Source organism: Adiantum capillus-veneris, chromosome 5 (genome assembly GCF_014529385.1).
Source record: "Adiantum capillus-veneris isolate H3 chromosome 5, ASM1452938v2, whole genome shotgun sequence".
NCBI lineage: Eukaryota > Viridiplantae > Streptophyta > Polypodiopsida > Polypodiales > Pteridaceae > Adiantum > Adiantum capillus-veneris.
The window spans coordinates 164,579,356-164,602,794 of NC_140935.1; the positions used below are offsets into that span (position 1 = coordinate 164,579,356).

The 23,439-nt window shown below is 43.9% G+C and overlaps 1 protein-coding gene across 2 annotated transcripts in view; it reads right to left on the bottom strand.

The window, feature by feature from the left end:
- Positions 1-1,982: 1,982 nt before the first annotated feature.
- The window catches only part of LOC147458488 (uncharacterized), an 81,864-nt gene continuing 60,407 nt past the window's right edge, over positions 1,983-23,439 (bottom strand). Inside the window, exon 2 of one of the 2 annotated variants that reach the window (XM_086513124.1) lies at positions 1,983-3,269. In XM_086513124.1, coding sequence (XP_086369250.1) covers positions 2,185-3,204 — 1,020 coding nt within the window. In that variant the 5' untranslated portion in view covers positions 3,205-3,269 and the 3' untranslated portion in view covers positions 1,983-2,184. Of the gene's footprint in view, positions 3,307-23,439 lie in introns of both variants that reach the window. The other variant, XM_086513125.1, reaches the window with a different exon arrangement.

Consider the following 23,439-nt stretch of genomic DNA (forward strand, 5'->3'; position numbering starts at 1 on the left):
TCAACCCACTTGCCCCTCAAGTTTCTCCAAGATCTTTCACGTACACGTGTCTTTTCTTGGACTTGAGAAAGTTGTTGTTTTACTTCCCATCTTCTTCTCTTATTTTGAATCAATGCCTTGTATGTATGCAAATGACTTTGATAGTTGTCTTTGTCCATAGTTGCATCAAGCTTTATCAAAAGGACTTTCGAACATCTTCACATTCTTTATCAAACCACTTTTTACATGATCTATCTTGGTTGATAACATAGAGATACTTTACGACAAAGCATTCTTCGACACAAAAACAAATAGCTTTCTTGAAAGCTTCCCATTTAGTTTCCAATGGTGCGTCATATTGAAGTTTTGTCATCCATAACTTTTGATCGACCATTTCAATAACATTAGTGCGCGTTTGAAATCCATACATAGTAATAACTTCTCTTCCCTTTAGCTGAGATTAACATGCTTAGTTGCTTCTCCACATGCAAGATCAATACATAAGGTCCAATGGTCCAATTCCGAGATCCATTGGCCAAACATAAAACTCTTTATGCTTAACATATAGTCAATCACACTATCCCGATTATGTTTTCTATATGTAAATCCATTGGTTCCTCTCCACAAAGATACACCATTTGCAATGAGCATACCCATACTATTACACATATGTAAAAGTAACTTTTCATAGTGATCCGGCTCTTTCTCGTCCATTGAAGCACGATCATTCAAGTGAGCTTCCTTCAACTCCTTTGAAATGTATGGCATATCAAATTGTTGAGTATCATGTTGCAATATTTTTGTGCGAGCATTCATATTCCCAAATACAATAACATCACCTTTGCCTTTGAAATAAGCAACGTCTTCTAAAAATGGATGATCTCTATCCATGCAAGCATAAAAGGGAGAATTATGATAAAAAATGTAGTAACCGGCTACAAAAAAACGATGTTCTTTTTGGTGTCATAATTTTCATACATACATAATGTTTTTGTGCTTATCATGCTTCACAATTGATACAAAATCTTCCAATCATTTATTAACCATACATGCTACCCCTCCTTGCCCTCTTCGTTGCTTGGGATTCTTTGACCACATTAATGAATATACATTATAATCCTCCAAACCATTAATCTTTTGTGTATCATGCTCCCAAGTTTCAACAAGAAGTACAACATCGGTTTTTCTTGTTAGTTCATCAATGTCAATCCCCGCATTCCATGGGTATCCATTACAATTCTAAAATCATATTTTCAATTGTAACTCCGCCTCATAGGTCGCGCATCCCTATTTGCTCGAGAGACTTGCTTCCTTCTTGGACACATTTTCTTCATGAATGATCTCATTGTTTTTCTTATTCTTTTTCTCATATGCCTTGCGACGCATATTTTGTTGCTTAATAGTGAGATCTTCACATACAAAACATTTTGTATCCCTCGAATATAGATCCAACTATTGAAAAAATTATGATTGAAAATGTGGTTATCATGCTTTCGCTATACGCAGATGGTATAGTTCTTTTACCCATATTTTTGACGATACACAATAGCTTAAGTTTGTCTTATAATACTTTTTGTTTGCATCGTGAAATGATTCTGAAAGGCTCCAAACCAAAGATTATGCTCATGCTCTCAACAAGGAGAAGCCATGCCCATGCCCTTTCCTTGAAGTGGTAGAGAGCTTAAGTACCTTTGCCTTGAGGTTCTGGCCCATCATAAATGGAATGATTGCACTAAGCAACGCATGTAGGCGGCGAAGAGAGCATACTATGAATTTGAGAACATGTGCAATGCAATAGAGATTAAATGTTTGGGTTCTCAAGGAACACCTCTTTGAGACCTTAGCATCTCCGGTGCTTCTCTATGGAGTTTTAAGTATCATGTGGTAGCATCTCTAAGTCTACTTGGAAAAAGTTTCCAAGTCAAGACATAAACACCATACGGGTCTACAAATCTAGTGGTTTTATCATATAGAATAGTATGGAAGATGAAAGTAGAGACCAGGGAAGAACACCATGTGACATTTCCTTGATCAGAGTAAAAGGTGGCCACTGAATACTTGGAAAGAACAGGAGGATTAGATAGTAGCTTTACAATTTTCACTAGAGCCTGTCCACTTGAAACTCTTGAATTGAAGTACATATATGAGAAATTCAGGGAGTCTTAGGACCCATGCATGGTAGTCATCAGCTGCTCGTGCATAGTATTACCCAAATACTATGACATCTCCACTAGCATCATCAGTGGTTGCACTTAGAGAGAGAAAGAAACACGCAAGTTGGATGAGTTGGGATGCAGGTTGCAATGCACCCAGTTTACCAAGTCGGGCAGCCCTTTGCGTATGAGAGATGATTTCAGGCTGGCACATACACTTGTTCACAAAATCAAATGCAACGTTACGCTGATGAGCTGTTGCAGATTTGAAATATCGATGAAATTGTAGGTAAACAAGCATCTGCATCCTCATGTTGCCAATGCCACCAAACCCTGCCTTACAGGCCTCGTCCACCAGCCGCCCCTCTGCTGCTTCTAATGTCACCTCCACTTCCAGTTCTTTCTCCTCCATCGTCTTCAATGAAAAACCAAGCAGCTCTGCGTACGTGGCATCACTTAGTGGTTTGATTCCGAATGCACTTCTCCCCTCGATCCCTCTGAAAATGCGCAGATATTCCCCCCTCTCTTCTTCTGTCTGCATTCTCCTTACCCTCTCACACATGTGTGCCCACATATGTGAGGTTAACCGCTCATGTGCAAACTCAAGCATTCCAAAGGCTACGGTCTGTCTAGCAGAGAAGACTGCAAGGTTTGCACCATGTTGCACTCCCTTAGGAGCACCTGAACTAACATTGGGACAGGGAATTTTTGTACTAACATGAAGGTGACCATGTTCAGACGACTGAGTGCTTCCTGATAGTGACAGCAATCCAAGCACTTGAGTGCAAGGTTTCATTCCCTGTGCTAATGCATGTAATCTTTCTTGTTTCAAGTGCTGCAGCAATGCCTGTTCCTTCTGCGCTTGCTGCTCTAGCACACCCAGTCGCTCTCTTAGGTCTCTTTGCACTTCCTCAGCACCTCTTATTTTGTCCTTCATTACCTGCTGCTTTTCTACCAAAACCTCAATTCTTCTCCACATGGAGTCCTCTCCCTCCCATACTGCAAGAATACCCTCAGCTAAAATAGAAAATTTACGCAGAATTGAACTTGCACCTTTATCTTCATCTTCCATCTCTCAACTCTGATCAAACTGAATACAATCATTTGCTATAGCCACCAATTAAAGCCCATTGGCACCTGTAGCCATGTTAAAAACAAACCCCAAATACAAAATCTGTTTATTTGTTAAAATATGCATTCTTGCTAATTAAACAACTCAACTGATAATGAATGAACAAAACACCCGACTCATTTCAAGCTCTGAGCTGAAAAACTTTGAAGATATCCAAGACGCAGCAAAGACTTGCTGCGCAAACGTCAAAAACATGCACTTTTAACTCTTTCTAAGCTTTTAACTTTTAACTTTTGGATATCTTCAAAAACTTTGAAGATATCCAAGACGCAGCAAAGACTTGCTGCGCAAACGTCAAAAACATGCACTTTTAACTCTTTCTAAGCTTTTTAGTTGCATGCAGATAGTGAAACAGACCTTTGCTACCTTGATGGGCAGTAGAGGCTTGAGCCCTTGAACAACCTTAAACTAGCCAATTACAGAGCCAAGGGAGTTCAACCAAAGAGCCTTCCTCAGAAACACCAGACACAGAGATTTACTACAAACCAGATAGACCCCCATAACTTGGTGCCCCTTCCCGCATTTTCCTAATTAGGTGCACACATGCAGGACTAATCCCCGTCTCTGACCAGTATAGACAGGCTGCTGGTGTGAAGCAGCTACAACACCTAACGTGGGCTGAGTTAACAAAGTTGCCTTTTGAGTCATAGTAGTTTTTGAAAGTTGCTTCAAAAACTGTTTTTGGCAGTTCAAGTCCTACAGAGTAGCCAGTAGTTGTCACCAATTTGGCCCATAACCATGCATAGGAGCAACTTGGTGCCTGAACTGTTGTTAGGTGCCTAGGAGAGAGGACATGGAAGGCATCTGGAAGCAATGAGACCCTCACACTTCAAAGTATGTAGAGAAAGTGGACAATCTGCAGGGTGACCCCCTATCTGGCAAAGAATGCAGGAAAAGAGGACACTTGGTGACACATGCAAGTCAATTGGATCCCATGCATGGCAGATGGTGGTCCACGCAAGGCAATTGAAGTTCACGCATGGCAGGTGGTGGTCCATATGGGAAAGTCAACAAGAGTCCATGCATGAGAGGTCGCAGACCATGCGAGTCAATTGGAGTCCATGCGTGGCATTGGCAGTCCATACAAAGCAACTGCAATGCGTGCATGGGAGGTGGCGGCTGTCACCAGCGTGTGACTACTATGTTGATTTCTTTCTTATAATTTATTTACTTTCACTTTTTGGAAACACCCCTCAGGAAATCTAATTGCCCTGCATTGCATAGCTAGTGTGGAACTGTCCAGAGGGAGTCCAGGCCTGAGGGCAACAGAGCACTAAGGTTGGACAAGGACTATGGTTAGCCAAAGTGGAGTCATTGACTAGCCAAAGTGGAATCCTTTGCTACAGAGGCTACATTTCAGTTCTGGGTGTGGCTGCAGTGTACAAAGGGGGTCGGATGACCTAGAAAAATACAATGGCAGCATCTCCTAAAATTTAGGGAACTGCTATTTTGGGACCTGAAAATGTGTCCGCGTCATTACATCTGAAATGACCAGGGGAACGTTTTATCACTTTGCTGCAAAGTCAATTGATGCACCAATCGAGAGATTTTTAAGCAGGAAGCCTAATGCGGGAAAATTGCATGTATGAGTGCCAAGTGGCACTTTTTGGTCAATTTACCAAGTTTGGGAGAAGAGAATCCGTAACTGACTTTCTGGAGCAGTTTTGGAGGCTGATAACTGTGATTTTCAGCCATTTCTCTCCATTTTTGAGCTTCCCATGACTTTACCTAGGACCAAGGAGCTCATTTTCAACATTGGAAGGCATCAGATGCGTGTTTACAGGGCTGTTTTGCTGCATTTTCAGCGATACGCAGGTTTTGGCAGCCATGAAAATCTTCCCCTTTTTGCATCTATTTGTTCACAGATGCATTACAAGTTAAGGGCAGAAGAGGGGGCGCTTGATTTATGCTGGGAGGATGCTTCTTTGAGAGTGTGCACAGGTTAAGAGCTATGGAGTGCTTCCTTTCCCTCTTATGTACAGTGCGGTGCCAGGAATGATGCCCTGCACGCTACGCACTGCTCTCTCTCTCTCCCCTATGGCAATATGTTATGCCCCTCTAGTGGGCTTTTCATTTGACCAATGTACAATTGTGTGGGTTTATGCGCGATTGCCGAGGCAAGAGCCTCTTGCACAGGTACTGGATTAGCTAGCGGCTAATCCCCCGCAGGTACAGGTGAATTCAGAGAGGTTTCATGCCAAAAATCTCGTCCGAATCAAAGGGCAAGTAGCCCTACAGGTGCGGGAGCTCGAGGACTTGCTACGGATGCGACCGGCACGCGAAAGGAGGCCGAAACAGTAAATTACAGCCTGCTGTGTATTTTTGCAGGTTTAGGGTTTTGCCCCTAAACGGTCCCTAATACCTCTAGGAAGTTCGAGGACGCGAGGGAACCGCTGTATAGGTGATCTGACGCATTTTCAGGGCTAAAAACAGAGAATTCAGCGTGCTGCAGATTCTCGCCAGGTTTTGCAAAGTGCCCGTATGCGTCGGGAAAGTCATTCAATGCATGGGAATATTGACTGTGAAGGGTCCTAGTACAGTTATGCTGCCGAAATCGGGCCAGAACAGTTGAAATTCAGCCAAGCTTGTGCGGGGCAGTTTGTAGGGAACCACAACGTTTATTCCTCATTTAAACAATAAAGAAATACCGAAAGGGGCGCCTAAGTTAGGGGCCAATCTAGTGTTGGTCTTCTCATACAGGTGCATTCTAGCAACCTGTATCCCTTTCCCCCGTGTTGTGTCTTGAAAGTACAGGTAGAATAGACGACTAATAATGGGTGAAAGCTAAATCAAGGTTTGAAGTAAAGTCTACCGCCCTTTTTGGATTGTACAAGCCGGTTTCATGGTTCCATCGACCGGATTAAATCACTTTTTTCCATAGAAGTGAGCCTTGGTTAGGTTGGGTTTGAAGACACAGGGGATCATAGACCAGACACTCGGAATTGCAATTATGGCTGACAGACCAGATGATGTGACTGAAGAGGTTTCCTCTTCACAGGGTCAACAGACACATGAAGTGGGTGAGTCTTCAAGACCACCACAGACGGATGATGATATATTCAGGACCCAGTTGGCTACTGCTGTGGCTATGTTCACACAAGTAATGCAGAACCCGAGGTTTTTAGCCTTTTTGCAACCTCCTCTTCCGTCTCAACAAGTTGGGTCACTGGATCATATTCAAAAGCCTGCTAAGGCTCGAGCACAGGTGATTCATACTGCACAGTCAATGGAAACACCTGTACACTTGACGGAGAACATGCAGTCTCCACAACCTGTGCCTAAGGTGCAACAACAGGTGGCTCAAATGCCAGTCTATCAAGCTGTACCAGTTCAGCCCGCCACCTTTCAGCAGCCTATAGCTGGTTCTAATGGGTAGCGAAGCAACCTACAGGCTATGCAACAAGTCTTCCCACAACCTTCAGTACACCCTGGCTATTTTGGAGGTGGATCGGTATTCCAGAGCATGGCTGGTCATGCACCTGGAAATCAGTTTTACACGCCAGGAACAGTATTCGGGGGTGCTCAAACGATGATGCCTAACCCCCATGTATGGTGTCACGGGCATGCTACCAGGGTTTCAAAGCACTCAGGGCCAATTTGGGATGCCACAGGCAAATTTTGGTATGGCTGGAATTACAAATCAGCAGTCAAATATGGCATTTCCAGGTCAACTTAATTGTGGTCAGGGAACACAAATGAACCCTAACAGTGTTCCCATGTTTCAGTCACTTCCATATGACAACTTAACGCCGTTGGAGAGGCCAACTCCGTACAAAGAAGGTGGCAAAGGTGTGACCTTCACGACCTTTACAGGGTTTGATGACAGGAAGAAGGCTCTCTCATTCCTCCAGCAGTATGACAAGGCCTATGCAGGGGGAAACTTTACAGAAGCTTCAAAGGGCCGCAAGGCAGCCACTTTCTTGACAGGGAATGCGGGACAATGGTGGACAACTTTATTGCTGCAAGGGCAAGCTCCGTCCACATGGATTTACTTCAAGCAGATTTTTTCAGCAGCATGGTTATGATGACTTTGAAGCAGATGTCATGACAGAATGGCACCAGCTTAATGCTGCTACTTGCAAGAATTTGGATGACTACAATCAGAAGTTTTGGAAAGCTCTACTTCCAGTAACTTCATGTAGGTTTGTGCCACTGACAGAACAAATTGAAAAATATTGTTGTGGCCTACCCAAAGGATTGAGAAAGTACTGTACGAAGACTAAAGTCACTACTTTGACGCAGCTCATCGAGGTAGCAAACACTGGCAATAGTTTGCTCAAGGGAGAAGATTGTGAATTCAATACTAGCGTCAAGGAAGGATCAACCAAGAAAAATTCAACGAAGAAGCACGTTCCCAATGAGGCTCCAAAAGGGACTCGGGAGCCAGCCAACGCAAGGAAAGGCAAAGCTTCGACTGAATCAGAAAAGGGACCAGCGAAAAAATGGAAAAGACGATTTCCTCGCAAGTCGGAAGAGCAAAATAAGGTCCTGAGGTCAGAGAACAAATGCTTCATCTGTGAGCAGCCTGGCCACATTGCTTATAATTGTCCTACAAAGAAAAGGCCAGCTAATTCTGAAGACAAGGAAGACAAGAAAGGAAAGAAGCCCATGGCTAGTCTAGTGCCAGATATGGTGGGCGACAAGCCAAATTCAGATGCAAGTGAGCTTTGCAGAGCATGGGGAAAGGTCAGGGATCAAACAGTGCTTATCTTCTTTGATCCAGGTGCCAAAGCCAACTTCATTTCCCCAGAATTGGCTTCAAAGTTGGGAATCGGACCTGAAGAGATGGGGTATACAGCAGAGGCAGGTTTGGCATGTCCTGGCCATACAGAGGCTGTGACACCCATCATTGGAAAGTTGCGCCTACATTTCCAGTCCCATGTAGATGCTGAAGAATTTTACATCATGCCACTGGACGGATGTGATGTGTTGTTAGGTATTCCTTGGTTGTTTCATGTACATGGAATCATGGATGCCTACAACAAAAAGATCACTGTACAGAGCAGGGGAAAGACTCACATTCTGGATGTAAAGCTTAAAGGGGAGTCTATTCCCACTGTATCAGCTTCTACTATTACTTCTGTAATGAAAAAGCATCTTTCTGCGTACTTGGTTTTTGCACGTGAAGTATCAGATTGTGATGAATCAAATTTATCTGTGTTAGATAAAGAAAGGTCAATGTTTTTACAACAGTATAGTGACTGTTTCTCCGATTCATTACCGTCTCAATTACCGCCAGAGAGACCCGAGGACCATGCGATAGATTTGGTGCCAGGCAGTAGCCCACCAAATAAGCCTCCGTACAGGGTTAGTGCGGCTCAGCAAAAAGAGATAATGGGCCAAGTACAGGAGCTGTTAGAAAAGGGGCTGATTCAGCCCAGTTCATCTCCATTCTGTTCTCTAGTGTTGTTGGTGCAGAAAAAGGATGGCTCATGGCGTATGTGCATAGACTACCGTGCATTGAACAAGAATACCATCAAGAATAGGTTCCCTATACCTAGAATTGATGATATTCTGGACAATTAGAAGAAGCAGCTATGTTTAGCAGGATAGATCTAAAGAGTGGGTACCATCAGATCCGCATTAGATCAGAGGATGTGCACAAGACTGCTTTTAGAACAACGTTTGGCCTTTACGAATTTTTAGTGATGCCCTTTGGTCTCGCAAATGCTCCTGCTACGTTCAATAGGATGATGGACAGAATTTTCCGTCCACACCAAGAGTTTGTTGGTACATTCTTTGATGACATGATAGTCTACTCAAAGAATGAAGAGGAGCATAGGCATCACTTGGCCATTGTGTTCGAAGAGCTACGCAATCATAGGTTGCTCATCAATGCAAAGAAAAGTGAATTTTTTCTGGAAAAGATCCACTTTCTGGGACACATTGTCTCAAAGGATGGTGTCAGAATGGATCCTGCAAAAGTTGAAGCGATCAAGTCATGGCTAGATTTGAAGACGGTGCATGATGTCCGAAGCTTCTTGGGACTATGCTCCTATTACAGAAGGTTTATCCGAAATTTCGCTGAGATTGCTTCACCTTTACATGCTCTTCAAAAGAAGGCAGTCACCTTAGATGGACACAGAAAGAGATTTCAGCTTTTAATCTCTTAAAGGAAAAGATGACTTCAGATCCAGACATTGTGTTGCCAGATCTTAGGAAGTCATTTGTGGTCCAATGTGACGCCTGTGGTAGTAGCATCGGTGCAGTGCTAATGCAAGATGGCAGGGTAGTAGCCTATGAGAGCCGAATTTTGCAAGGGCCAAAGATGACCATGCAGGTCTATGAGAAAGAGTTACTAGCTGTGATTCATGCGCTCTTAAGTTGGAAACACTACCTCCTAGGTGCAGATTTCGTTGTCCAAACAGACCATCAGACCTTGCGATACTTCTTGACACAGACAAAGTTATCTGAGAAGCATATGCGATGGGCAAATATCTTGTCCATGTTCCATTTTCATATTGTGCATGTGGAAGGCAAGAAGAACGTTGTGGCTGATGCCTTGTCAAGGAAGCCATAAATTTCAGCTGTGTCAATTCCTTATCATCATGAACTTGATGATATGAGAGAACAATATGCAAATGATGAAGATTTTGCAAGGGTCTTCGAGCAACTAATGGATGGACAACGTCATGAACACTATCTTCTCAAAGATGGGTTCATGATGATGCATGGCAGATTGTGTCACAAAGCCATTGCGACGCAAAGTTATAGAAGAGAGTCGTGTCCCACCGTATGCAGGGCATCGTGGTATCGATGCTACAGTTAAAGCGATTGAGACATTCTTCTATTCGCCTACATTGAGAAGAGATGTGGATGCCTTTGTGCGAGAATGCCTAATTTGCCAGAAGGTCAAGTTTGACAAGCAAAAGGCACCAGGGTTATTGCAACCACTACCTATTCCAGATAAACCATGAGAAAGTATTGCTATGGATTTTATCTTTGATCTTCCGAGAACGCAGACAGGAAACGATGGTATTTGGACCATTATTTATAGATTCAGCAAGCAGGCTCATTTTATTCCTCTCAGGAAGAAGATAAAGCCAGATCAGATGGCACGCTTGTTTATGAGCAATATTTTCAAGTATCATGGCATGCCACAGTCGATTGTTAGCGACAGTGATCCACGCATGACAAGTTTGTTCTGGAGAGGCTTGTTTGAGAATATGGACACCACGCTCAAATTCTCTTCGTCATTTCATCCTCAAACAGATGGGCAATCAGAAGAGGCAAATTCTATTGTCCTAGATCTGCTGAAGTGCTATGTGTCAGAGCATAAAGGAAAGTGGGAGCAATATTTGCCATTGGTGGAGTATGCATACAATAATACAGTGCATTCATCAACTGGCAAGGCACCTTTTGAGATAGTTGAAGGTGGCAAGAAAGTTCCTCCCATACTGCATACAAAGGACAAGATATTTGAAGCAGATAAGTATGTTCAGGACATGGATGAAATGTACAAGAAGGTCAAAGTGGCCTTAGAAAAGACTCAGGCAAAGCAAAAGAAAGCAGCTGATCGTCACTGTCGTGAAGTGGTATATTCACTTGGTGATTGGGTGCTTCTACGCTTTGAAAAGGCAAGGTTAAAGAAGATGAAGAGCAAGGAAAGATTGTTTCCAAAGCTCAACATGCGTTACTATGGGCCTTTTCAAGTGTGCGACATAATCAGTGATGTTGCATATAGGCTGAAATTGCCTGACAGTTGGAAGATTACAATGCGTTTCATGTGAGTCTTCTCAGACCCTATGTGGGTGATGTGCCAGAAGATATGCCAGCTGAAGATCAGCCGGAAGTAGAGGAACTTGACGAGATCTTGGTCCCGTAATAGATTTTGGCACATAAGGAAAGAAAAGTGAAAGGCAAGGTTGCTAGGCGTTACTTGGTAAAGTTCAGAAACTATCCACCAATGGATGCTAAGTGGATGGAAGAAGGTGAACTTGCAGAGTCACCAACTGTGTTATCACTTTACCTTGAAGCCTTCGATTTGCAACCTACCTTGACCCCTTGAGTTTCAAAGCTACATGGATTGTCAGTGTGACACTGGCTTCTGAAACAAATGATGTACATGGTATTTAAAGTGAGCTCAAATCAAATACATGTTACATGAATGTTAGAGCTGTACAGATTGTCAGTTTGGCAATTGCTCTTATGGAATGTCCAAAAGTTTGGTTAGTGCTATAGAAGTGAGTATTTCTTGTCAGTTTGTCGAGGATACCGTAATTGCTTCTATTAAAGGGTACATGTGTAACTGCATTCTTAAACTGTCGGTTTGGGTATGCTCAAAAGTGTTACTGGGCCCAACGTGTACTATAAGACAGTGGCAAAATGTATGGCTACCATTTTGTCATTGGAAAGTTAGTGACTCAAAGCGATGGCAAAGTGCGAAGCTACCACTATGTCATTGGGACAGGGTTCACACGCAGGCGATACATGTGTCGACGAAGTGTTGAATACACCGGGGTTGACAATGAGCATGTATGTGTCGTACATGTGTCGACAGGTGTTGAATACATCAGTGTTGACTGTGGGCATGTAGGACATAGATGCAAACGAGGACGTTTGAGAATCCGTAATTGACTTTCTGGAGCAATTTTGGAGGCTGATAACTGTGATTTTCAACCATTTCTCTCCATTTTTGAGCTTCCCATGACTTTACCTAGGACCAAGGAGCTCATTTTAAACGTTGGAAGGCATCAGATGCGTGTTTACAGGGCTGTTTTGCTGCGTTTTCAGCGATACGCAGGTTTTGGCAGCCATGAAAATCTTCCCCTTTTTGCATCTATTTGTTCACAGATGCATTACAAGTTAAGGGCAGAAGAGGGGGCGCTTGATTTATGCTGGGAGGATGCTTCTTTGAGAGTCAGCACAGGTTAAGAGCTATGGAGTGCTTCCTTTCCCTCTTATGTACAGTGCGGTGCCAGGAGTGATGCCCTGCACGCTACGCACTGCTCTCTCTCTCCCCTATGGTAGTATGTTATGGCCCTCTAGTGGGCTTTTCATTTGACCAATGTACAGTTGTGTGGGTTCATGCGCGATTGCCGAGGCAAGAGCCTCTTGCACAGGTACTGGATTAGCTAGCGGCTAATCCCCCGCAGGTACAGGTGAATTCGGAGAGGTTTCACGCCAGAAATCTCGTCCGATTCAAAGGGCAAGTAGCCCTACAGGTGCGGGAGCTCGAGGACTTGCTACGGATGCGACCGGCACGCGAAACGGAGCCCGAAACAGTAAATTACAGCCTGCTGTGTATTTTTGCAGGCTTAGGGTTTTGCCCCTAAACGGTCCCTAATACCTCCAGGAGGTTCGGGGACGCGAGGGGACCGCTGTACAAGTGATCTGGCGCATTTTCAGGGCTAAAAACAGAGAATTCAGTGTGCTGCAGATTCTCGCCAGGTTTTGCAAAGTGCCGTATGCATCGGGAAAGTCATTCAATGCGTGGGAATACTAACTGTGAGGGGTCCTAGTACAGTTATGCTGCTGAAATCGGACCGGAACAGTTGAAATTCAGCCAAGCTTGTGCGGGGCAGTTTGTAGGGAACCACAGCGTTTATTCCCTCTTTTAAACAATAAAGAAATACCGAAAGGGGCGCCTAAGTTAGGGGCCAATCTGGTGTCGGTCTTCTCATACAGGTGCATTCTAGCAGCCTGTATCCCTTTCCCCCGTGTTGTGTCTTGAAAGTACAGGTAGAATAGACGACTAATAATGGGTGAAAGCTAGATCAAGGTTTGAAGTAAAGTCTACCGCCCTTTTTGGATTGTACAAGGCTCATGCAAAAGGCAGTTGGACACTTGGCAAGTTCATGCATGGGAGGTGGCCACACATGCAAGGCATATGTACACGCGACCTATTTACAGCCAAGAAGAGACATATTCAAACAAGGTCGGTGGACATCCACTCCCGCTTATTCCCAGCGCAATTAGAAGAGGAATTTGCAGACATTTGGGACATCTGCTTTGCTAAAAAACACACACATACATCTCTATTTAAAGGGTTGTTTAGCCAATTCTATGGGCCTTGTCTTTCCTGGTCTGCTCTTTCACAAGCAAGGTGCCATTTCTCTGATGAGGATTGTACCACAACATTCTATCTAAGTAAAACAAATACTGAAAGGGGCGCCTATCAGAGGCCATCCCCGTGTAGGAGAGGAACTCTGCCTCTCCATCCTTCCCATCCCATCTCTATCTCTCATTTTCTCTATCATTCTGTCCAGTGATCTCTTCTATCTATGATATGTTCTCTCCATTAATTATATCTATTTACTTTGAGCTGAAAATTCTGTTTTGGTTGTTCATTACCGCTTGGTTAGTAGACCAGCCAATTACAATGGTATCAGAGCACAGTTGATTGCTTTTCTACGGGCAATCCAATCCAAATGGACAGCTATTTCCAGCATCAATGGAGAATTCAAGGGAGATCAACAACAATGAGCAGGAGAGGAGTATGAGGAAATGGAGGTCGAGGTTGAAAAGTTCTGAAATTTTTATCCTCCTGTAGCTTCTTTCTAACTAGTCACTTTGGTGTGGTGGGCTCCAAAGTATTGTGACGGGCTGCCTAAGGATCTCACAAGTTATTGCCTGAATCAAAAGGCTACAAGTATTCATGTAAGGTCTCTGACCCCGATCAAAAAAAGCACCATTGTACCATGAAATAAACATAATGGAAAAAGTTACTATTTTTAGCAGTTTTCCAAATTCTGTCAGTGCCATGATGTTTAGAATGTTTTAAAGCTTCAAAATGTGAATTAAAATAATTTTTGTAAAAAAATTCCAAAATAGTAAGTTTTTTGTCGCCCGACCCGTCCAGTTTTGACCGTCTCGAAAAACTGCACCCATACCCCAAATTTGAAAAAAATGCATTTTCGAACCCCGGGAGCTGCTAAATATGGCAGGTACTTGGACCAGTACGCCTTAGTTAGAGCTTAGAATAGCAATTTACGGCATTAAATTCCGACTCGTATGGGCCGTTTTAGCTTAAAACCAATTTTTCCTAAAGTTGTGCGGGAAGGCACCGGGGCTCGAGGCTGTGTGGGAACAGGTTCCAGACCACTTAGAGCCAGCTTTAGCAGTTAGAGGGCGCCCTCTTGTCTTGTGGGAGTTGTGGGAGAGTTTCCAAAGCTTGAGAGTGAGTGTGAGAGCCAGTTAGACTAGCTAACTCGACACTTGGTGGGAAGGTAACTAAACTTGCCAATGCATGAAGTGAGTACTCACTCACATGCTTATAGCAGCTAGGTTCAATTTTCAGCTTGAAGGAGCCTATTTAAGAGTGTGCTCACACACACATGCTCACACACACACCCAGTACACACACACACCTACACACACATCTTGGGGAGGTGCTGTCGGCACAGTTTTTGGAGGAGAAGCAAAGGAGGAAAGTGCTGCCAGATTCTCGTCTTGAGAACTCATTTGGATCAGAAAATCGAGAGGATTTCAACCCCTAATCACGGTAATCATGATTTAATTTATGCTCTTCTGTAATTCTCTTCATCATTCTCTCGATTCCTCAACTACTATGCTTAATCCTAGCAATAATTCTCAATAGCTGCTCTCTAATTCTCCATATCTATATTCCATTACATAATCATCATCCAATAGCTAATTATGCAGCCATTCATCACTCTTAATCAATGATTAATACATGATTAGAAGAGATTTCTCTCCCTAGGCAACATAGTAATTAATTGTCAAGCCGGTAATGATGTAGATTTAATGAAATTCATTCTTTTACCACACAATATTGGTGTAACTAAGTTAGATTGAATTTTCTCATACATTAAGATGTGATTAAGGCAAAATTAATCCATCATTAAGCCACTAAGAAGAGAATTTTCTCTCACTTATACATGCGAAAATTCTGCATCTTTCTAATTGCATTAGGGAAGTGATTGAGCTTGCTTAATTCATCTCTCTTGTAATTTAATTGGTAAAATTTTAAAATTCTTAATCATCTAAGCCAAGTGATTAACTTTAGAGCCGGTTCCCATAGGACAAGTAAAGTATTATCCGTAAAATTACTATGTCTCGAAGGAAAAATCTAACCCTCTCGTATAAGGGGGATTGTTCAATGATTCTAATCTATCATTTGGATTGTTATGATGCTACCGGACATTAGCTCTTTTGTCCAAGTTTATCATTTAAAGTAGTGAGTATAAAATGGCCCCGGTTAAGAGAACTCGCTTCGGTGGTGCCCACGACCGCGAGACGAAAACGAGCAATGTGAATGGAAAAGGAAAAGCTCCCATGGACGAACAAGCACCGGCCATCTCACGGGCTATTGAGAAAGAAATGAAAGAGGTAGGTCACAATTTCATTCAAGTTGTTTAATTTAACATTGCATACGTTTAGCTAGGAAAGGACATATCCCCAAATATGTTGGAGAAATCCGACGAAAACCTCGGCATTTGAATTCATTTGTATATTAAAGTCTAAAGTAGGAAAGAAATGGTTGACGGATGTACTGTTTGCAATAGGAAGGAATGTCTGCTAGGGAAAATTTAGTTCGACATATTCGTTCAATTTCCAATGTTGAATTAGTCCTCATCCCCCTACTGATCACAGGGGGTGGTTCGCGACAATTTCGTAGTAGCTAGAGTTACTAGCTTGGGGCCATTACCCACGACTTGCTTTCTATGCGGTGGGAACCCACGTCTTGCTTTCTATGCGGTGGGAATGTCCATGTCGTGCTTTCTATGCGGTGGACATACCTAGTTGTATGGGCAGCTAGGCGACAACGGGAGGAGTAAACTCTCGCAGGAGGGGGATGTTGTATCTCGAGAACATTGAAATTTTAATGAATAAGTTTGAGTAGAATTTTTACTAGAATACTGTCTTGGTGCCGCTTTGCAATACTGATTGAAGGGCTGTCTTAACGAACATTGTAAATCGGAATCTAATCAAGGAACTTTTATGTTGAACAACTTTTGTGGTAGTAATTAGGACACACAAGGAAGTGTGAATGTGGGGGTGGAAAGTGGGGGCTTGGCTAAGGTTGCCAATGCCTATGAGAAGGGTGGTTCCGATTGGTCGGGAACTCTCTGTCCCCATAGTGGTTAAATCGACACTAGTAATACTCATTGCCACTAGAGCGGCGAAGACTCAAGTGTACGTGCCTCTGAAACATGGGGAAAAAGGCACTCGGGATTTCTCCCCTCTTGGAAGGTGGGTCTTACGATCGCTAGATAGGTTAAGTACGCTTCCCCTGCGAGGTGGAGCTAGATCTCATTGCTAGTAGGCTCGAACTCGACTCACTTTGTGATGAGAGATCGTCCGCTAGCTGAACCCTGAACCACTTTGTTTGCTTCCGCTATAGATCTAGTGGCCACCAGGTTCACCATCAGATCCGCCGTTTGATACGGCGGGGTGGGGACCTCACAATTCAACATATGATGGCCCATGCTTAGGACACATACAATATGCTTGGGTAAAAGCTTACTTTTTGAGTTTGCAGCTTTTCATGTAACTGCTTTTGATTTTGAAGGCCATGGGACTATAAATAAGAACTTGAGGGCCTTCTGAACTCAATCCGTTGACGAGCAGTTGAGCAGAGAGGACCCTCGGACTCTGTAACCTTGCTCAAGCATTAATATAAAAACAAATACCGAAAGGGGCGCCATATTTTGAGGTCAATACCTTTGCGCACAGAACTACGCCAAGCTGTGTCGACTTTATTTTAAATTGTTATAAAGTTGTGAAGTATTTCAAGTGATTCTCTCGTGTGTCGTGTCCGATTTCGGACTTGGGTTGACAAAGTCTATAACAGTGGTATCAGAGCTCAGTATTTTCCTTCTACCGAGAAATCCGATCCTTTTACCGTGACAGACATGGATTTAAGTGACAAACCCCACAAGAATTAGACGAACCCACCCGACAAATTCGGATCGGACAAAAGTACGGGAAATTCAAATAGGCAATCAGAACAAGAGTACGGACCTCCATGGCCTACGGAGTATGAACGAAAGGAGATGCAACGTCAACAACATTGTTGGTTGATGCTTGTGCTAAGCCGATGCTCCAGTATTCGAAAGATCCCCACTACACGAAATTTTTTGATCCAGCATGCAATTGATGAGATGCATTCCAGATGGCGTACGGCCATCGATTCACCATTAAAGTCCGCATTGAAGAAACCACCTGCCACGCGGATGTACACTGAAGATGAACTTGATGATGTGATCAAACCACGAGTCAACCAAATATTGAAGACCACGAAGCCTCCAAAGAGACAGAGCAAGGGAACAGATTACCCCGGTTATTGGGTCGACAATCTTCGTTTGCAAATGAACGAAAAGCCAAGAAGCATGTACGCTTTGAGGGTGTGTCCAGTACGTCCTCATCCCCCTCTAACAGTTCCGACAGCTCTTTCTCTTTTGATTCCAATGATGAGGACAGAAAGAGCAAGAAACGATAGAAGAACCAAGGGCATGGAAAGAACAAGAAGGCCAAGAAAAGCAGATCCCACCGTAGATCTCGGAAATTTTGTAATAGTTATGAGGAGGTTTCTTCCTCTTCTGAGAATTTAGACTCTAATGACCAAATGTTTTATTCAAAGAGGAAGCACTTTTATACTCTTATGAACCTTGATGTTCTGATGGAGTCTTGCGAAGTTCAGAAGTTTTGGGTCTCTTGACCGTGGTAACATAAGTTAGATAAACTTATTGAGTCGGTTTCTTTTAAGCTTAGGCCACTTGGCTAGGTTCCATAAGTTGGACAAACTTCTTCTGTTGCTTCTTTCACTAGGGTTGGCCCGTTATGTCCCGCCTCTGTCCTTTAGGCCATGCCATGTCATCACTTTGTAACATACCCCCCTCTTGAAAGAATTGAAATCACCCTCAATTACGCTTGCAAAACAAACATAGGACAAAAACTAGTTCACTAGACACTGACTCTAAGTACCGATGTACTAGACCACAGACATCCAACACTTGCACGAAGACGATAGCCACTAAACATTCACATCACTATCCCCGTCGACATCTTAGATAAGAATCATGATCATTGTAACTTATTTAGCAATCACATCCAAACCGCGTTGATCTTTTCACAAACGTCTTAATCTACTAAATCTCATTACTATCATATCCACATCACCCCTTAGGTAAATAAGAGATTGCACTCATTTGGCCTTTCAAATATACACTCAAATGATACATCCTACCAAATCTCACGAAGTCATTTGTGGTCCAGTGTGATGCGTATGGCAATAGTATTGGGGCAGTGTTAATGCAAGATGGTCGGGTAGTAGCTTACGAGAGAAGACTCTTGCAAGGGCTAGAGAGGACTATGCAAATCTATAAGAAAGAGCTACTAGCTGTGATTCATGCGCTTTCTAGTTGGAAGCACTACCTGCTAGGTGCTGATTTTGTCGTCCAAACAGATCATCAAACCTTGCGATACTTCTTGACATAGCTAAAGTTATCCGAAAAGCATATGTAATGGGCAAACATTCTCTCTATGTTCCACTTTCATGTAAAAGGCAAGAAGAATGTTGTGGCTGATGCGTCATCAAGAAAGCCACAAATTTCAGCTGCATCAATTCCTTATCACCATGAGCTTCATGACATGAAGGAACAGTATGCTATTGATGAGGATTTTGCAAGGATCTTTAAACAGTTGCAAGATGGGCAACGCCATGAGCACTACCTCCTCAAGGATGGTTTTATGATGACGCATGGTAGACTGTGTGTCACTAGGCCATTGCGACATAAAGTTATGGTAGAAAGCCATATGTCCCACCCTATCCAGGGCATCGTGGTATAGATGCGACAATGAAAGTGGTTGAGACGTTCTTTTATTGGCCTACTTTGAATAGAGATGTGGATGCTTTTGTGCAAGGATGCGTGATTTGCCAAAAGGTCAAGTTTGACAAGCAAAAGGTGTCACGAGGACGTGGCAACTGTTAATTATGTCACGAGGACGTGGCAACTGCTAACCTTAGTTGTTGGTTTCTTTCCAATGATTTTTGTTTTATTTTTGAGACCCTCTTTTTGAAGTTGCAAATGGTCGGACATTGTATGGCCAATGTGGACGGTAGTTTCACCCGCAGAGGGAAAGTTGGTCGGCACTGGAATTTGTATAGTAAGAGGATGTTTAGGCTCAATCCAAGGTCATGTAGGTCCCCCCGTCGCACTTAGCAAGTTGGTGGATACTAGGAAGTCAAGGTGGCATCACCAACAGAAAGTATCCGACAATTGGGCCACATTGCACTTTTGGATGCGGTCCCAATGAGGATAGATGGTCAGAAGACCAGTGGCAGCCCAACGGAAGCATCTCCTAAAGATTAGGGAACTACTATTTTGGGCCGTGAAATGTGTTCGTGCGTGCCAAGTGGCGCATTTTTATGCACTTTCCTAATGCATGAAGAGGTAGCGCTGATTTTTAAGCTGGGAGGCTCATTTTGCAAGAACTGTCACAAGTTAAGAGCTATGGAGTGCTTTCCTTCCACTCTATGTATAGTGTGGTGCTAGGAGTGATGCCCTGCACACTACACACTGCTCTCTCTCTCCCCTACGTGCAGTCATGTGATGCCCCACCAGAGGGCTCTTCATTTGGATAATGTACAATTGTGTGGGTTCAAGCGCGATTGCTGAGGCAAGAGCCTCTTGCACAGGTATTGGATTAGCTAGTTGCTAATCCCCCACAGGCGAGAAATCTCGTCCGATTCAAAGGGTAAGTAGCCCTACATGTGCGGGAGCTCGAGGACTTGCTACGGATGCGATCGGCTCACGAAACGGAGCCCAAAACAGGGAATTGAAGCCTGTTGTGCATTTTTGCAGGTTTAGGGGACCGCTGTAGAGGTGATCTACCGCATTTTCGAGGCAGAAAACAAAGAATTCAGTGTGCTGCAGATTCTCGCCAGGTTTTGCAAAGTGTCCGTATGCGTCGGGAAAGTCATCTATTGGGTGGGGATACTGTCTGTAGCGCGTTCTAGTACAGTTATGCTGCCGAAATCGGGCCAGAACAGGTGGATTTCAGCCCAAATTATGCCGGACAGCTTGTAGGAAATCACAAGTTTTATTCCCTCTGTTAAAGTATAAAGAAATACTGAAAGGGGCGCCAATTTTGGGGCCTACAGGTTGTCGGCGTCTACTCAGAGCATTCTAGCTTCCGAGCCGTGTGTGCATAAGTGTTAATTCCGGTCGCAGGTTCCCTTTGCAAAGTGCTTTGTGTGTGTGTCTAAAGTAAAGAAATTTGGGTGAAAACCAAAGCCTACCACCCCACGGGACGGTTTCAAGGTTCCGTTGCCGAGACATCAATCACTTTTTCCTCAAAGAGTGAGCCTTGGTTGTTTTGAATAAAGACACAGAGTACAAGAACGCGGGATTACACTATGGCCGACAAAGGGAAGGGCATTATGGAAGAGGGTTCCTCTTCGAAGGACAGGCAAGAAACTCCTATGGTCTTCGAGATTGGCAAGAGCTCACGGCCACCTCAGACTCTAACTCCTATTGATGTGAATGTCCCTCCAATAGTACAGGGCTTTATGACTGGGCAACTTGAGGATGATGTGTTCAGGACTCAATTAGTTGCCACGGTGAATGTCTTTTTGCAACTGGTGCAGAACCCAAGGTTTATGAAGTTCTTGCAAGCACCACCAGTGCAACAGAAATAATGGCAACCCACACCGCGAACGGAGCTTGTTGAGGCTCAAGCCCAAGTACTTCATGCAACTCAGCAGGAGAGGGAACACTCGCATGTTGCAAAGTTAGGGGCTTCAAAGCAGGTTCCTCCCATCCTTGAAAAGGTGGTTAGGACGCCTATTCCACAGGTTATGCCAGTTCAACCCGCCACCTTTCAGAGCCCGCATGCTGTCTTGAATGGACAAGAAACTGGATACTGTCACAAGACAGCCACCACGTGCCAACAGAAAAGAACAGACTGAACATACTTTTAGCACTTCAATAACAACTGAACTGAGAGAGAGAGAGAGAGAGAGAGAGAAAGAGACGACACGCGACACGGAGTGGCAGAATTCCACCCAGAGAGTATTGGCCCCAAACCTTGGCGCCCCTTTCGGTATTTCTTTATATTGCATCAACACAATACAAGCCGGTACTCCAATCTCAGCATCTTCTTCAGGAAGCATCCCAGAGAATGAGCCCTAACCTCATATTTAAAGGCCCTAGGCCGCGAAGGCAGTTTACAGTAAAAAGCCTTCAAACTCAAAAGCTTCTGGTCCAAAAGCAAGGCCAAAAAGCTGCCAACGTAATTTACGAAAATCTGTACAGCCTGCCACATCATCATGCCAGCGCAATTTTTGAAAATCTGCTACGTCATCAGCCAGCTTCGCAATTCTTGTGTGTGTGTGAGTCCTGCTCTATTTTAATTCTTTATGTCACTTGGGCCCCATCGGACAGGGTCCCCATAAGTTGGTAGGACTTCTTCTTTTGTTACTTGTTCTTCTTAGGGTTTGGGTGAAACAAGCCCGAGGGGCGATAAGAGTTGTCTTTTACCCGAAATTCTTTACTTTAGACACACACAGAGAGACGTGCAAAGGAAACCTGTGACGGAAATTAACACTTGAGCACACACGGCTCGGAAGCTAGAATGCTCCGAGCAGACGCCGACAACCTGTAGGCCCCAAAATTAGTGCCCCTTTCGGTATTTCTTTATTCTTTAATATAGGGAATAAAACAAGTGATCTCCTACGAGCTGCCCTGTATAATCCAGGCTAAGAAACACCTGTTCTGGCCCGATTTCGGCAACATATCTATACTAGGACGCTTCACAGTCAATATCCCCACGCAATAGATGACTTTCCCGACGCATACGGACACTTTGCAAAATGTGGCAAGAATCTGCAGCACACTGAATTCTCTGTTTTCTGCCCCGAAAATGCGCTAGATCACCTCTATAGCGGTCCCCTCGCGTCCCCGAACCTCCTCGGGGTATTAGGGACCGTTTAGGGCCGAAACCCTAAACTTGGAAAAATACACAGCAGGCTGTAAATTCCCTGTTTTGGGCTCCGTTTTGCGTGCCGGTCGCATCTGTAGCAAGACCTCGAGCTCGCGCACCTATAGGGCTACTTGCCCTTTGAATCGGACGAGATTTCTCACGTGAAACCTCTCCGAATTCACCTGTACCTGCGGGGGATTAGCCACTAGCTAATCCAGTACCTATGCAAGTGGCTCTTGCCTCGGCAATCACGCATGAACCCACACAACTGTATTTCAGTCAAATGAAAAGCCCTCTTGTGGGGCATCACATAACTGCACGTAAGCGAGAGAGAGAGAGAGAGCAGTGTTTAGCTTGCAGGGCATCACTCCTAGCACCACACTGTACATATAGGGAAAGGAAGCACTCCATAGCTCTTAACCTGTGGCAGTTCTTCAAAAATGAGGCATCCCAGCTTATAATTCAGCGCTACCTCTTCCTTTGTGAGGCAAGTTCACAGAAATGTGCCACTTGGCGCATTTACAAGCATTTTCCCGTTCCGGGTTTGCCGCCTAAAAATCTCCCGACTGGTTGCTCAGTTGACTTCGCGACAGAGTTGTAAAATGTTCCCCTAGTCTTACCGGAGGTAATGACGCGAACACATTTCACGGCCCAAAATAACAATTCCCTAAATTTTAGGAAATGATTCCGTTGGGCTCCCACTGGTCATCTGACCATCTATCCTCATTGGGACCGCATCCAAAAGTGCAATGTGGCCCAACTATCGGATACTTTCTGTTGGTAGTCCCACCTTGACTTTGTGCCTTTATTAAGCCCACTTCCTAGTATCCACCAACTTGCTAAGTGCGACGGGGGGACCTACATGATCTTGCTTTGAGCCTAGACATTCTCTTACTATACGAATTCTAGTGCCGACCACTTTTTGTCTGTGGGTGAAACTACCGTTGACATTGGCCATACAATGTCCGTGTCACAAAGTGATGACGTGGCGGACAGCAGAAACCCTAAAATTCTTGCAAACCCTAATTTCTGCCAGAAACCCTAATTTCCGAAAATCACGGAGGCTATTAATTTTTATTTTATTTTTTGAAAAATGATGAGCGACGCAAATTTTGCTTTTTCTCTACAATATGAGAAAGAGAGAGAGAATGCTTTTGCTTTCAAGTTTTGACTCTCTGTGAGAGAGAGAGAGCAATTGCTTTTGATTTGAAGCTTTTGGGGCTCTGCTTTTGGGCATCCCTTGTAACCTTTAAATTAGTGGTGAGGGCCTCACTTCTCAGAGCATCT